The 13,413-nt window shown below is 39.8% G+C and overlaps 1 protein-coding gene and 1 long non-coding RNA gene across 7 annotated transcripts in view; one reads left to right on the top strand and one right to left on the bottom strand.

Moving 5' to 3' along the window:
• LOC112058777 (uncharacterized) overlaps positions 1–13,413 on the top strand; it is a 121,424-nt gene that overhangs the window by 61,594 nt on the left and 46,417 nt on the right. The gene's annotated exons all lie outside the window — the stretch shown is intronic.
• NPR3 (natriuretic peptide receptor 3) overlaps positions 5,424–13,413 on the bottom strand; it is a 58,768-nt gene continuing 50,778 nt past the window's right edge. For all 6 annotated transcript variants that reach the window (XM_005308231.5, XM_005308230.5, XM_065598837.1 and 3 more), the window contains one exon: positions 5,424–11,647. In XM_005308231.5, the coding sequence (XP_005308288.1) occupies positions 11,536–11,647 (112 nt within the window). In that variant the 3' untranslated portion in view covers positions 5,424–11,535. The remainder of the gene's footprint in view (positions 11,648–13,413) is intronic.

Below are 13,413 nucleotides of genomic sequence, written 5' to 3' on the forward strand. Positions count from 1 at the left end.
CAATCATGTTGCATTTGTGATGTCCACAAAAGGGTTAATGTCCTTTCTGAAATCAATAGGTAACAACATCAATGCAACAACAGGGTAGGGAGAATAAATTAGTCACTGTTAGCTTATTAACAAGGAGGAGGGGATGAGGTTTATGTGTTACTATTTACTTGAGTTAAAAATCATTTTCTGCCCTTTTTTTTTTTTAAGTTTTACACACAACTCCTTTACTATGGTTCGTGCCTCTCAATATGTAACTTTTATGGAAATAGTCTGAGTTAATGAAACTACCAGAAAGAGAGGAGGCAAAGATCAAGTTCTTCAAAAGTGAGTAGTGATTTTTGGATGCCTCAATCAGAGACACTTGTGGAGCCTGATTTTTTTCAGAGGGTGGGTGCTCAGCCCTTTTTGAAAATCAGGTGCTTTTTAGGTGTGTCAAATTGGGCAACCAGAAACAGAGCCATCCAACATACATGTAAAAAATGCTGCACAAACTTTAACTCATCACTGTTCAAAATCTCCACCAAAGCATCTGAAAATATTTCAGATCAAGGGTACTTTGATGTGTGGAAATAGTGGGTGTTGCCCCACTTCCATCACTTATAGTGATTCAACCTGAATATCTAACTCAAGACTAGAAAAAGAAAGGGCTTTGTCAAATACCTGAGCTTACTCTGTAAGGAAAATGGAGCTGCCATTGAGAATGTTATAACATTCTCTGAGAGGTGGTGCTGTTCATTGTCACTGCAGTGGTGTGTGGGTTAGTTACTGTTTTGTGCATCCCTTTTTTCATTTACAAAGAGGGAACCATTATCACACTTTTACAATTTTTGTCTGCCATGTACCTTTCCTTGTTGGTTGTGCATAGAGGTGCAGTTCTAAAGATAATAAAAGAAACATACAGCATATGAGTTCACATTTTACAGCCATATGGTAATAAGAGTTGCACAGATGTTATGAGGAATGTGAAGGCATGTCTTTGCCTCCTCCCTCTACTGTCTTGTTGATAGTGTAAGTTTGCTAAGTTAGGAACAATATGTTCTAGCTGGACATGAACTCATAACAGCATATGTTTGACAATACATTTTATTTAAGGTCAAGTTGTCAATGGGTGGGCCTGGGCATGGCTGAAGGTTGCAAGATTGCAGTGTAGATTTTCATTTTTCCTCAAGGGTTGAAGGGACAGAGTTCAGAGAGAAGGCAGCAACATCTGCGGGGGAAAAAGGTTCAGAATACCCAAATGAGGTTTATTTTACCTTCCTAGTAAGAGTACATGAAAATAATCCATATGATAAGACGTTATAGTGGATCACAGATTGAATGAGTCAACAGTGTGATGCAAAAAAGGCTAATATCTTTCTGGAGTGTGTTAACAGAAGTGTTGCATGCAAGACATGGGAGGTAACGCTTCCACTCTACTCAGCATTGGGGAGACCTTAGCTGGAATACTGTGTCCAGTTTTAGGTGCCACACATTAAGAAAGATGTGAACAAATTGGAAAGTCCAGAAGATAGCAACAAAAATGTTAAAAGGTTTAGAAAACCTGACCTAGGAGGACAGGTTAAAAAAACTGGGCATGTTTAGTTTTGAGAAAAGGTTGAGTGGGGACCTAATAAGTTTTCAGATAGGTTAAGGGCTGTCCTAAAGAGGACAGTGATCAGTTGTTCTCCATGTCTACTAAAGGTAGGACAAGAACTAATGGGCTTAAAGTGCAGCAAAGGAGATTTCTTTAGATATAAGGGAAAACTTTTTAACTATAAGGGTAGTTAAGCTCTGGAATAGGTTTCCAAGGGAGCTTGTGGAATCCCCATCATAGGAGGTTTTTAAAAACAGGTTGGACAAACACCTGCAGGGATGGTCTAGCTTTCCTTGATCCTGCCTCAGTCTGGGGGGAGGGGAGGGAGGCGGGCGATGGACTAGATGGTCTCTCAAGGTCCCGTCCATCCAGAGTAAAGCTAAGATACCCCGCCATTGAAAAGGATTGAAGACAGTTTGTAGTTATTTATATTACAGTAGTATCCTGAAGCCGCATTGTACAAAGATATAGTGTAAGACACCATCTACCCCCAAATAGCTTGCAATAACAATAGACAAGACAGACAGAGGAAGGAGAAACACAGAGGTGGGGAGAAACATGCAGCATGTCAGTGACAGAACCATGAATAAAATCCAGGTTTCCTGACTCCCACTCCAGTGAATCCAAACAGAGAAGAGGCCATTAGAGCTTGTGTTTTGGTTGTCTTCGGCTGCAGGTACTGTGAGGACATCTTTCTGGGTTCTACAGCACCTAGATTGACCCTTTTGAAAATCAGAAATACCTTGAAGAAAGAGAGAGAAAGCTGAGGAAAATTAGAAGGAAGAGGGGAGAGAGAGAAGCATGGGAGGACCACAGAGGAGGAGAGGGAAGGAGGGAAAAATAGAGAATGATCTGAAGGTGAAAACGAGCGATGAAAAATAGTGTGATGGAAATCCAGGTCCTCCTCTTGCTCACACATAGACTTTCAAGGTTGGGAAATGTTGTTTATCCTTCATTTATTTCCTTGGCCCAGAAAGGGGAACTTCAGGAGTGGGGAAACTCAATGTTAGCTGGTGCTGATGAAATCTGTTGGTCCAGTTGCAGTTAGGGACAGGGGAATTTTCAGGCCAATCATGGCCCAGGTGATGAGAACATATAGCAGCACATTGAGCCCTGGAAGTGTCAATAGCTCCTAATGTCTTTAGGCTCCAGGATCTGACAAAAGGGAATTGTTAATGAGGCCTTTAAGATATTTGCTGTTGCCTAGTGGTGCACACCTATAAATATTCAAGGAATTATGGGTTTCTGGGCTGAGATTTGTGAACCAATCCTCCTTAGCTTGAACCTCAGCTCTCTTCCCAAATGGAACTGGAAATTTTTATATGGTGTGTGGCTTGCTTTAGTTAAATTAGATCCCTCTCTTCCCTGTCTCCCTTTTCCTGTCTGCTTCCCCCAGATCACTCTGTCAGTATCCAGGCTGCTTTCAACTCCAGCACTAATTTGGAGCTTTCCTCTGAATGTATCCTGGCCCATAAGTAATGGGGAATCAGAGATGGAAATGATAACCAATCAGATTATCTTGCATTCCCACCTGCTGCTGCAGGATTTCCCCCTGCTGCGTGGTCTCAAAGGCTTTTGCTTTAAATACCTGAAGCAACAAAAATTCTATACGCCAACTTTGGGAGATTAGTAGACTACACTGTTCTGCAATTTTTCCTGATACCAGTCTACATTTTCATCTGTTCAATGTCATGATTCCAATATCCTATTTATAACTGGTGTTGGGTGAATCTCAAAGGCTTCAGAGGCTTATTTCAGTCTAGTTAAGCATCCAAAAATGCATCTGCTTATCTGAATTCTCTAAATCTTGTGGGAGTCTCAGGCCTAGTTTCCACTCTCCCCATGCTGCGCATCTCCTTGCAATAGGCCCTGCTCCTCGTGTTTATCGTGTCAAGGTGGTTGGGTACTGGCCAGTTTTGAATCCCTGACTTTCCAGTGTATAACCATGTCATTACTAGCTCTTCAAAGAGCTCCAGTATAGAACTATGTAAAAACAACTTGACTCTTTGCATTTCTCGTTGACAATTTCAGACTTTACGCACCAAGGGGTCAAAGCAGTTGGTTAGGATCATCGGAGAAATTATAAATAGAAATTTAAACAAACTGGCTTGTTTAAAGTAGTATTACACCCCAAACACCATCCCTCAAAATGATCCCAAACCTACATCCTTCAGTGAGGCCTTTCTTATGCATCACATCTCAAAGTGTGGGGTGGAAGAGTCAGAAGAGAACATGCTGGACTTCTCACTCATTCCCTTCCTTCCATTCCCTTTTAACTACCCATAGTACAATCTGGGACATGAATTGTAGAAAAGCCCCAAAGGACCTTTCAATGTTATCATCATCACAGCACCGGGCCCAGTGAAAAGGGTATAGTTAGCCCCGGGATCTTGGCAAGTATGGGGAGAGTGAACCACTTGGCAGCCCCTGAAATTGATAGGACACTAGACTGGGGGAATTAGGCTACTGGGTAATAACTAGAAAATGGCATATCATAGATTGAGGTGAGAAGAGATTTACCAGAGCAGGGGAACAATGCATTCCCATTTTTCTCCTGGGATAGCTTTTTCTTAGAAAACAGCCTCAAAATTGCTATGCGGCCTCTGGGAATTTTTATGACAAATGTCAGACTTGAATGGGATCAAAACATAAAATATAAAAAAAAGTGCACTTTTTTTTTTAAAGTGGGTACATGGGTGGGTGGAATACATAGGTTAAGCAACTTTCCCAGTGCTACGCTTTCTGTTTCTTAGGGTTTACTCATCTCTATAAATTGATTGAATGATATGCATCAATGTCACAGGGGTGCTGAAAGAATTAGTATTAGTGCCCTGTTTGGAGATCCATGGATAAAAGATACTACATAGTGCAAAGTGTTCAATTGTTGGACCTCGTTGGGCCTATATTTTTTGCTTTCATTTACCCTTTTCTTGTTAGCCTGTAGACTTGCACTTCTATGGTTGCGCTCAGAGTCACAACTAGTCATTGTACCGCCTGGAGAGAACAAGCCTATTTGCACTCCTTACTGTTTTTTCATAATTTTTCCATGCCCACAGCTTTGGGCCCTGGGTGGCTGCCCTGCTCGGCCCACCCTGGTGATGGCCCTGGTAACTCTGTTGGCTGTGACATATCTAAACCTTCTCTCCTGTAAATTCTCAAGGTCTTTTATTTTGATGTGAACATGGATTAGATGTTGACTCCTCATATTCATTTTCAAGTTGTTTTAGGTTATCAAAGACTGGTATGGTTTCAAGAATTGGCCTTAAATTTGGATTGCACCATAACATTGATGCAACATACAAATGTATGTTTACAAAAGGCTGTAGACCAGGAATGACACAGGATGTCCTGATGACTGTATTTTAAAATCCCAGAAATTTTAGTCAGAGTGATACAGTCACTAATGTAAGAGATTTGATACATATCCTGCAATCCATTCTTGGGAAAAATTCTTCAGTGGAAGTTTTGCCCGACTGCAAGAATTTGCACATAGAGGTTGAATAGCCAGTTGATTTAAATAAGCAGGACTCTATTTTATATCTCATTGGAGAATCCAAGAAATGTATCAAACATTTTACATTTATTTTTCAAAGCCTTTTTTGGACTTTGAAACAGTTGTGGTATCTTTCTTCTGAGTCAATTAAAATGACTCCCAGTGTAATCAATTACTGGATTTATTTAATACTTCACCTTTGATAAGCCCTAGTCATTATTAAAATCAAGGTTTCATTAGATGTGTTAAAAGTAAAATCAGAAGAATCTTTTTATCAGTAACACACTATACTCTGATGGCGCCAAACATTAGAGACCAACAATAAAATCAACAGGTGATGAGAACAGAGCAGGAAAATGTACACTATCAGATTTCTATTTCTTTAATGGGAACATTTTGTTATAATCTGGATATGTGACATTCTTGCCTTCTTGATGTGTTTACAAAAAATGTACACAATTAAAATCAGTGGGCACTGACGAATGTAGATGTTTTAAATGACCAACTTGTAAAAGAAAGAAATACATTACACACATAAAACAGAGGTTATATCCACAGTCATGAATACACATTCTCCTTGACACAAAAACAACAATAAATAAAATCACATTATATGCATATAGTTCTACTTACATCAGTACAATATACTGTGCAGCTTTCCATTCGTTTTCTACTAGACTGATACTACATTTCTGTGTTGTCCAGTATTTTTACATTGATAATGAATAGTATCACCCCAAAAAAGGGGACAAAGTTAACTTCCACAGTCTCTATCCTGAGTCCTCTTGGTTTCGTGATAATTACATACTAGGCACAAGGAACAAAGCAAATCCATCCCATCACCTTCCCCTCCGCATTCTGCCCCAATGCCTGAGGCTTTATATTTTTAGACATGCTCAATAAAATAAACACTCTTATTTAGGTAAGCACTTAGTTTTAGAGGTGAGAGTCACCCCTGGGCAGAGGGTCAGCCCAAGTCCTATGTGCCACTTAAATTCAATTTAAGCCATATTTTGAGGTCTTAAGTGGGATTTAATTGGTGAATAGTCCTTGGGCTGGTCCTCTGAGCTTAAGTATAAAATAATATAGACCGCATCCTGTGCAGAAAGCAAGAGCTTGATCCTGCTCTCATTGAAGTCAGTAGCACATCAATGGGCGTACAATCAGTCCCTGAGTTTCTTTCTTTTCTCCCTCAACTCAACTGTGCAGGTATTAATTCTCTATTCCCAACAGACCTTTCCACTCCTTGAATTCTTTGCTACAGTAGAAGCCATTAAACAGTCAACACTTGCCAATCATTACCTCACAGTCACCCCAGATATGTACTAAATACAAAGAAAAACTTTAATGATCTCGTATACCACTGTGTGGTAACTGTTACATTGGCTTTTTTAGTGGCGCCTCCTACACTATATGGAGAAACATCCATGCATGTGGGTCATAGGGGATAAGGTGTCAAAGAAATGAACCAGATCTTCAGCTGGTAAATATCAGTGCAACTCTACTGAAGTCAATGTAGCTGTGCCAATAAATGTCAGCTGATGATCTGGCCTAATGTTTGTAAAACCCATGGTCACAGACTTCGGTGTGAGAGAATTGTGCAGTTATTCCTTGTGCGGATCAGCTTAGATTAAGAAATTAACAATTAAAACAAGATTTTTTTAAATCCCCTATTAGGTACATTTCCTCTGCTTGCTCAAGTGTCTGGTAGGAACATTCACACAACAGAAACACCAAGCAACAGTTTACACAGAGTCAGGATTTTTAACCTTCTGAAGTTTCAGCACCTAATGAATCCACGAAAGACATCTGATGTGCTGTAGTTTAACATATAAACTTTAACAGTGTCAGATTCTTCAGAGTATTTTGCCATCGATGCAGAATATTAACATTAGTGGTTAATGAGAAATTTTGAATGAACTCTAGTCCAGCACCTTTTAAGTCATTTTTGTAGGGTCTAAATGTGGTGTACACCAGTCAGAGGCATTTTGAAATGTGCATTCTGGAAGAAGCAATTCTAGATTTTAAAAAATATATCTACACAGTTATTTCATAATTAAACACTAATCCAAGAAAGTCTCCAAGTCAAGGCAATATTATTTTCCTGATGAAAAGCCAATAATATCCTTGTAAAACACCAAACCCGCCTCCCCTTTAACCCACCTGGGTAAAATATAAAGGGATGGTCTCCATTTCACATACATGCTAAATTTAAGACTGAATTAAGGCCAAAAAGAAGTGCATAGGTTTCTTGTGATTCCCAAGAGGAGAGAACACTCTCATAGCCCATGGCACTACTTGTTAACCCCTTCAGATGGTCCAGTCCTGAAATCTTTCACTGGCAACATTTCTATTGACTTCAACAGAAATTTGGCCTGCATATGGTCTATGGGATCATTCTCATTCCGTATTCGAAGATGTCTGAAAATAAGACCACACACCATTTAAACTCCTTTCTGCCTAATATTTCTATAAACAGAGATGTGCACAGTGCAAATACTTCAACTTTCTCATGTGAAATGTGTCATTTAAACAAAAGCTCCTGTACTCCTAAACTCTGCCTGCAGATATTCAGACAGCCAATGGGCGTTAGGCATATATCTGAAGGCAGAGCTTTCCCCAACATCTTTAACTGCTACCAAAAAAAAAAAAAATCATGTATGAGTCCTCTATTAACTATATCGCTTTAACACTTATGGATGTGCTTAAGTTTGTGTGCTAAAGTGCTGGGCTCATTTGTGGCCTTTATATGTTGATTTGTTGTTGTTATATGAATGTGTGTGAAATATGCATAGCCACAAACATAGGTTTTGGTTAAACAAGCTTCTGTGAAACCCACATTTTACAATACATTTTATTTACTTTTATAGCCCCTTAGATCCAAAGAATTCTTTAAAAACTTATTTGAAAATCAATGTTTTTGTTTGAATTTAAACATTGCCCTGCAGCATTTGAAGCCTAAGCACTGAGCTACTGCAGGAGAACCAGATAGGGAGACTGACTAGTCTATTTTCCTTGTCCTAATTAAGGAAAATGTAAAAAGTAAACAAACCACGTCAATGGTAAAATGTAATGTTAAAAAATTGTTCACTTTTAATAATCCAAGGGTGTTATTACTAACAGAGATTTTTAAAAAATAGCTAAACAGGCTCCATGCATTCCTCCAACAGCAGTCTGCTATGCTCCCAATGTTATGGTGCCTCCTCTGGAAGTGAATAAAGTGGGTTGTGGTGCTTTAAGCTGTGGCCAGTCCTCCACAGGAGCCCCAGCTGGTGAGACTTCCTGGGCAATGCTATCTAGGATTGCGATTAAAAGCAGGGCTGCATGATTTTTTTTTTTCAGCCTCACAGTGACTCTCTAATTACCGTTTTCTGTTTTCTCCTCAATTCCATTTAGCTGAAACAAGATCATGTGATCAAAAATTGTCCTGTTAATTATCCCAGATCCTCTACCTGGACGTAACTGTGCTTGGCACAGGACCAGGTGATGAGGACAAACGCAGCTTGAGCCCACCTTTTGTGTTTCTGATCTGTGAGGCAGCTGGGGGGGGGGGGGGGGAGGGGGCAGACCAGCCTCCCGTGTACGTCACAGCAAACCAAATGTGAAAAAATATTTTAAACTGCCCTTGGTTTACAACAAAAACATTGTGGTTTTAATTTTTGCTTTTTTCCTGCCCCTATTTTCAGTAGCAAAACAGAAAAGGAGAGAAAAGGAGAGCGGAAAAAACCCAAATGGAATATTTCCAAAAGTGAAAAATAAATCAAAATGATTTTGAAACCAGTAAAATTTTTGGCTAATATTTTCAAAAGCCGTTTCAACTAAAACATTTTAGAAATTTTCCAAAAAATTGATCAACTTTTTTCCGCCAGCTCTAGAGCAATGTGAATTTTGCTCTAACCTATGCCAAGCGCAGTGGTTCATGGCTTGAGAGGGGCCATTCTAGTGGCTATAGTGGTGCATTGGCCATGTCATTTTTTCAACAGACACACACTGCAGACCTAGGCTGTGAAATGGGGCATATTAGAGCCTCTACCTTACTCTGTGCTACCCAATGAGAGGGAATCCTTAAGGTCTCAAATCCACCATTTCCAGCTGCTTTGATCTACTCTAGAGCAGCTCCAAGAATGGGCCCCTGCCTCGATGCCTGAGGAATCTGACAGAAGTTCACAAATGCAGGCAGTAAACTGCATGCCCAGATATGTGTTTTAGAAAAAAGTAGATGAAACACACCAGCAAAATCTGTCCACACACTGAAAAAATAGAAAGCTGTAATAAAACAAATCAGGCCAAATTCTGCTCTCTGTTTACTGTAAGCTACTTCGGTGCACTTTCTCTGGATTTACACTAGTATAAATGATGGCAGAATCTGGCCCTTAGAGCAGTGGTCCCCAAACTTTTCCTCTCGCACCCTTCCCCTTACCAGTAATATAATGTGTCTGCGCCCGCCCCGGGAGCGGAGTTGTGGCCAGGCTGGGGGCCGCAGCTGGGGCCAGGAGCCGGGCCCAGCGGCTGAGAGTGGGGGCAGGAGCAGAGCTGTGGCCAGGGCCAGGAGTGGAGTCAGGGCGTCAGCTGTGGCCAGGAACTGGGGCTGGAGCGGAACTGGGGGCAGAGCGGGGCTGGATGGAGCTCCCTTCCCACCTCCTAGTAGGGGCTGGCTTGGGCCCTGCTGTGCTGCCCCCAGACGTTCCTCTGCACACACACACACCCCGGGGGTATGCCCACAGTTTGGGGACCACTGCCTTAGGGACTAGTTTTAAGGGCTCTGTTAAAGAAAAGTTTTCTTAATATGAAAAATTGCCAGGATAAACCAAAGGATTCACAAACTTGGTAATTTTTCTCGCTCTCTCAGACAATACTCTTAGAGCTGTTACTCTCCAAATCAGGCATTCTAAATAATACCTACATTTCCTGACTAGAAAGTGTTAAGAACTTTTCTATATACAGTATAAAATAACCTACTTTTAACAGAGCCAATCCTGCTCCAATTGAAGTCCATGATAAAATTAATGAGATAATTACTAGAGATATCAATGGCAGCAGGATCTGGATCAGGTCCCACAGCAGCATCTTAAAGCCCCAATCCTGCAGATGCTTTACTTTCCCCATGTAAGTAGTCAGTCTCATTGACTTGAATGTGTGTAAAGTTAAGTGTCCGCAGGATTAGGGCCTAAATTTGCAATCTGAATATTTTTTGGCAATTTTACAACTAATTAATCAATTGCATTTTAGTTTAGCTAATTAATTATTTGCATTCTGCACATGCCTGGGGAAGAGGGAGGGGAAAAAAATCTGGTTAATATTCATAAACCAAAATAACTTTTATTTACATCAATGACTTCCTGTGCACATTATTCACACTGTAAAAATATTTCTTCAAACCTTCTCACCTTGACTTTTAATCTTACCAAAGCAAAAATAGACATTTTCTAATAGAAAAATACAAGATAAAGATACCTAAAAATAAAATGCTAGCATGGAATGTCATTTTTATAAAAAAAAAAATCTTTTGAATTACCGTTACTGTACAAACACTCCCCTATCATTAATATTTACAGAGTCTAGATCGTACCCTCCTCTCACTGAAATCAGGGGGACTTCTGCCGTTGACTTCAATGGGAGCAGAAGCCAGCTCTTTAGGTACTGCACTAGCCTTTCTAAGAGGCGGTGATGATGGAGAGAGTGAAAGATAACTCTTCTGGGATGTTTTGTTATAATATAAAAGCATATGTCAGGCTGAAGAAAAAGCAAATCCACTCTAGGGTTCTGCTTCTCCCCTTGCTTATGTTTCATACCAGTGAAACTCCACTGACTGCAATGGAGCTACTCTGGACTTACACTAGTATAAGTGAGAAGAGATGCAGTCTCTGTATACCCTGTCTTGATTTTGATACTGTACGTGCAATGAAAAAATGACTTGAGTGTTTCCACCCTCTTTACTTTCTCGATAGTTATTTACATCCCAAGTGCCAACTCCTGAGATTAAACTCTAGCAGTCTAATCCTGCACCCACTGAGGTCCATGGCAAAGTGGCCCATTGGTTTCAATAATGCAGGAAGCCCATAATGAAGACATTTTTATTTTAATGGCAAAGCAGCATTGAAACCACATTTTGATATCCTTGCTTGTGATGCAGCTAAGAAAGGAAGCACTAGGAGTTTAAAAAGAAGGGGTCAGGAAGAAGCATTCCCAGCCCTAAGCACAAAACTGCTTCCCTCAATAAATGTCTTAGAAAATACCCTCTCAAAACACTAACGTCCTACAATGTGAAACTATCTTTTTTTTTTCCCCACGAGATGAAAGGCCATGTGGCATAATGTGATTAGTAAATCATTCCTGAGTTTCTGAAAGAAATTAAGACAAAATGACTCTACTGCTTAAAGAATGAGTTCTTCAAGAGCCTCTTCTTTTACACTGATGTCTTTGGTTTTGTCCATTTCCCTAAAGTTTTTTTCAGGAAGAATGGGATTTTTTTTCTTCTTTACGCAGCAGAAAAATGAGATCTAATGGAGTCTTCACGTAACTGCCGATGCTTGCCCACATTACATTCTTCCTGTTGACTTCGTCTCTCAATAGTTATTCTGTATTTCTTTCTGCATGAAAGGAGAGGAATAGAGTAAGCAATCCTCCCTCAATAACAAGATAATAGGACTTCTCTTTCAAAGAATCCCTATAGGGGACAACTGGGTTTCTGTTGAGAAATGAGAAGTGACAGAATCCGAAACCCTGGTAAAAGTTTAAAGTCGTTTGCCTTGAAGCATTTTGCCCTAGCCCAAGAATTCTGTGTAAAAGTTAACAGGCATTCTCAAGGCACGCAGACACAAACATTTTCTTTTTTGACAATTTGTGAACTAAACGATTAGGACGTTCTTGTATAGTGGCATGAGAACTATGCCAGATTACTCTTTTTGCATTGATCAGAGCCAAATTACTTTCTTATACCAGACGTGGGGGCCACTTTCTGTGGGATCTGCACATTGGATCTGGCTCTTTATGCAGTCAAAACTCCCATTGAAGCCAGATACTATCTAATTAACTCCTCACAACATCTACATGAGATAGATTAGTGTGTTTATGATATCACTGGAAGTATTATCTGTGTAATTAACACTGGATCCAGCCCTAAGGATCTTAAGGAAAACTGGAAAAGAGATTTAAATGATATCTAAGGGGTATATTAAATTGCTTGTGCATCAGCCATGGTTTTCCATGTGTGCCCACCTCAAGCCCTTATCAAGAGTTTCTTTATATTATTCATGCATCAAAGTAAGGTACTAAACCCACTTCCTCCCATAAACCTCCAGAATGAAATTTTAGAAACTGAGTCTAATATTTTTAACATTACACCTATGAGCCCACTGGGTTTCAGGGCTAATTATTCAAAAGGGCCTCAAACCAGCCCCTGTTGTATATGCAGTTTTTGCACAATATTGCTTTTGCACACAAATGACACAATGTTCACATACAAAGGAAATTTGCATTCAATTTTCATGAACAAGAGGGATTTAAGTCAGGATTTCCAAAGTTAGGCTTCTGAAGATGCAGATGCAGATATAACCTGCTAACACCCTTTTGAAAATGCTAACAAGTGCCTAACTCCCATTGAAACTGCTTTTGAAAATCCCACTAGGCATCTGTCTGAATCTTTAGGTACCTAAATACCTTTAAAAAACAGACTCTTACTGTATATATATTCTATTATTTCTTTGTGCATGGAAGTTGTTGAGGCACAAAACCAGGCCATTTTTGGAAATATACCCTTTTACTTCCTTTCAACACAATATATCGGAAGAACTATGGTTTTGATTTTTCAACAAAGTGCAGTTGTACACTCAAAGATATGCAAGAAGTTGTATGCCTAATTGTGGTAATTACACATGCAGATGACCAAATAGTTGTATAACTATATTTGCATGCACATTAGTGTAACTGCTGCATAACTGTGGATATACATACAAATAATTTTTGTGAACACAATCCCATATGCACTTTTCTTAAAATCTGGCCCTATATGTCCAGGGAATATATGCCAGGTCTGATATTTAATTCTTGCCATTCACTCTAATGGATGAATTAAGGCCCTGACCCTCCTCCCCCTAGCATCAATGGGTGCAGAATCAGTCCCCAAATGTCAAAGTCAGAAGCACTTAGGGGCAAGTCCTCTGCTGGTGCATACTGTCAGTTTACACCACCTATGGATAAGCCCCCTGGTGTGTGTAAAGTTAAAAAAAAAAATACCACCTTTACATTTTGTAGTTTCAAATTGGGAGTGTTGTAAAAGATGCAAGGGTCTGGCTGTGACCATGCACAACGTACATTATAAAGGCACATTTGTACCATTTTTTGTCTTTTTCAAAAC

The sequence above is a fragment of the Chrysemys picta genome, chromosome 6 (assembly GCF_011386835.1).
Source record: "Chrysemys picta bellii isolate R12L10 chromosome 6, ASM1138683v2, whole genome shotgun sequence".
Lineage (NCBI taxonomy): Eukaryota > Metazoa > Chordata > Testudines > Emydidae > Chrysemys > Chrysemys picta.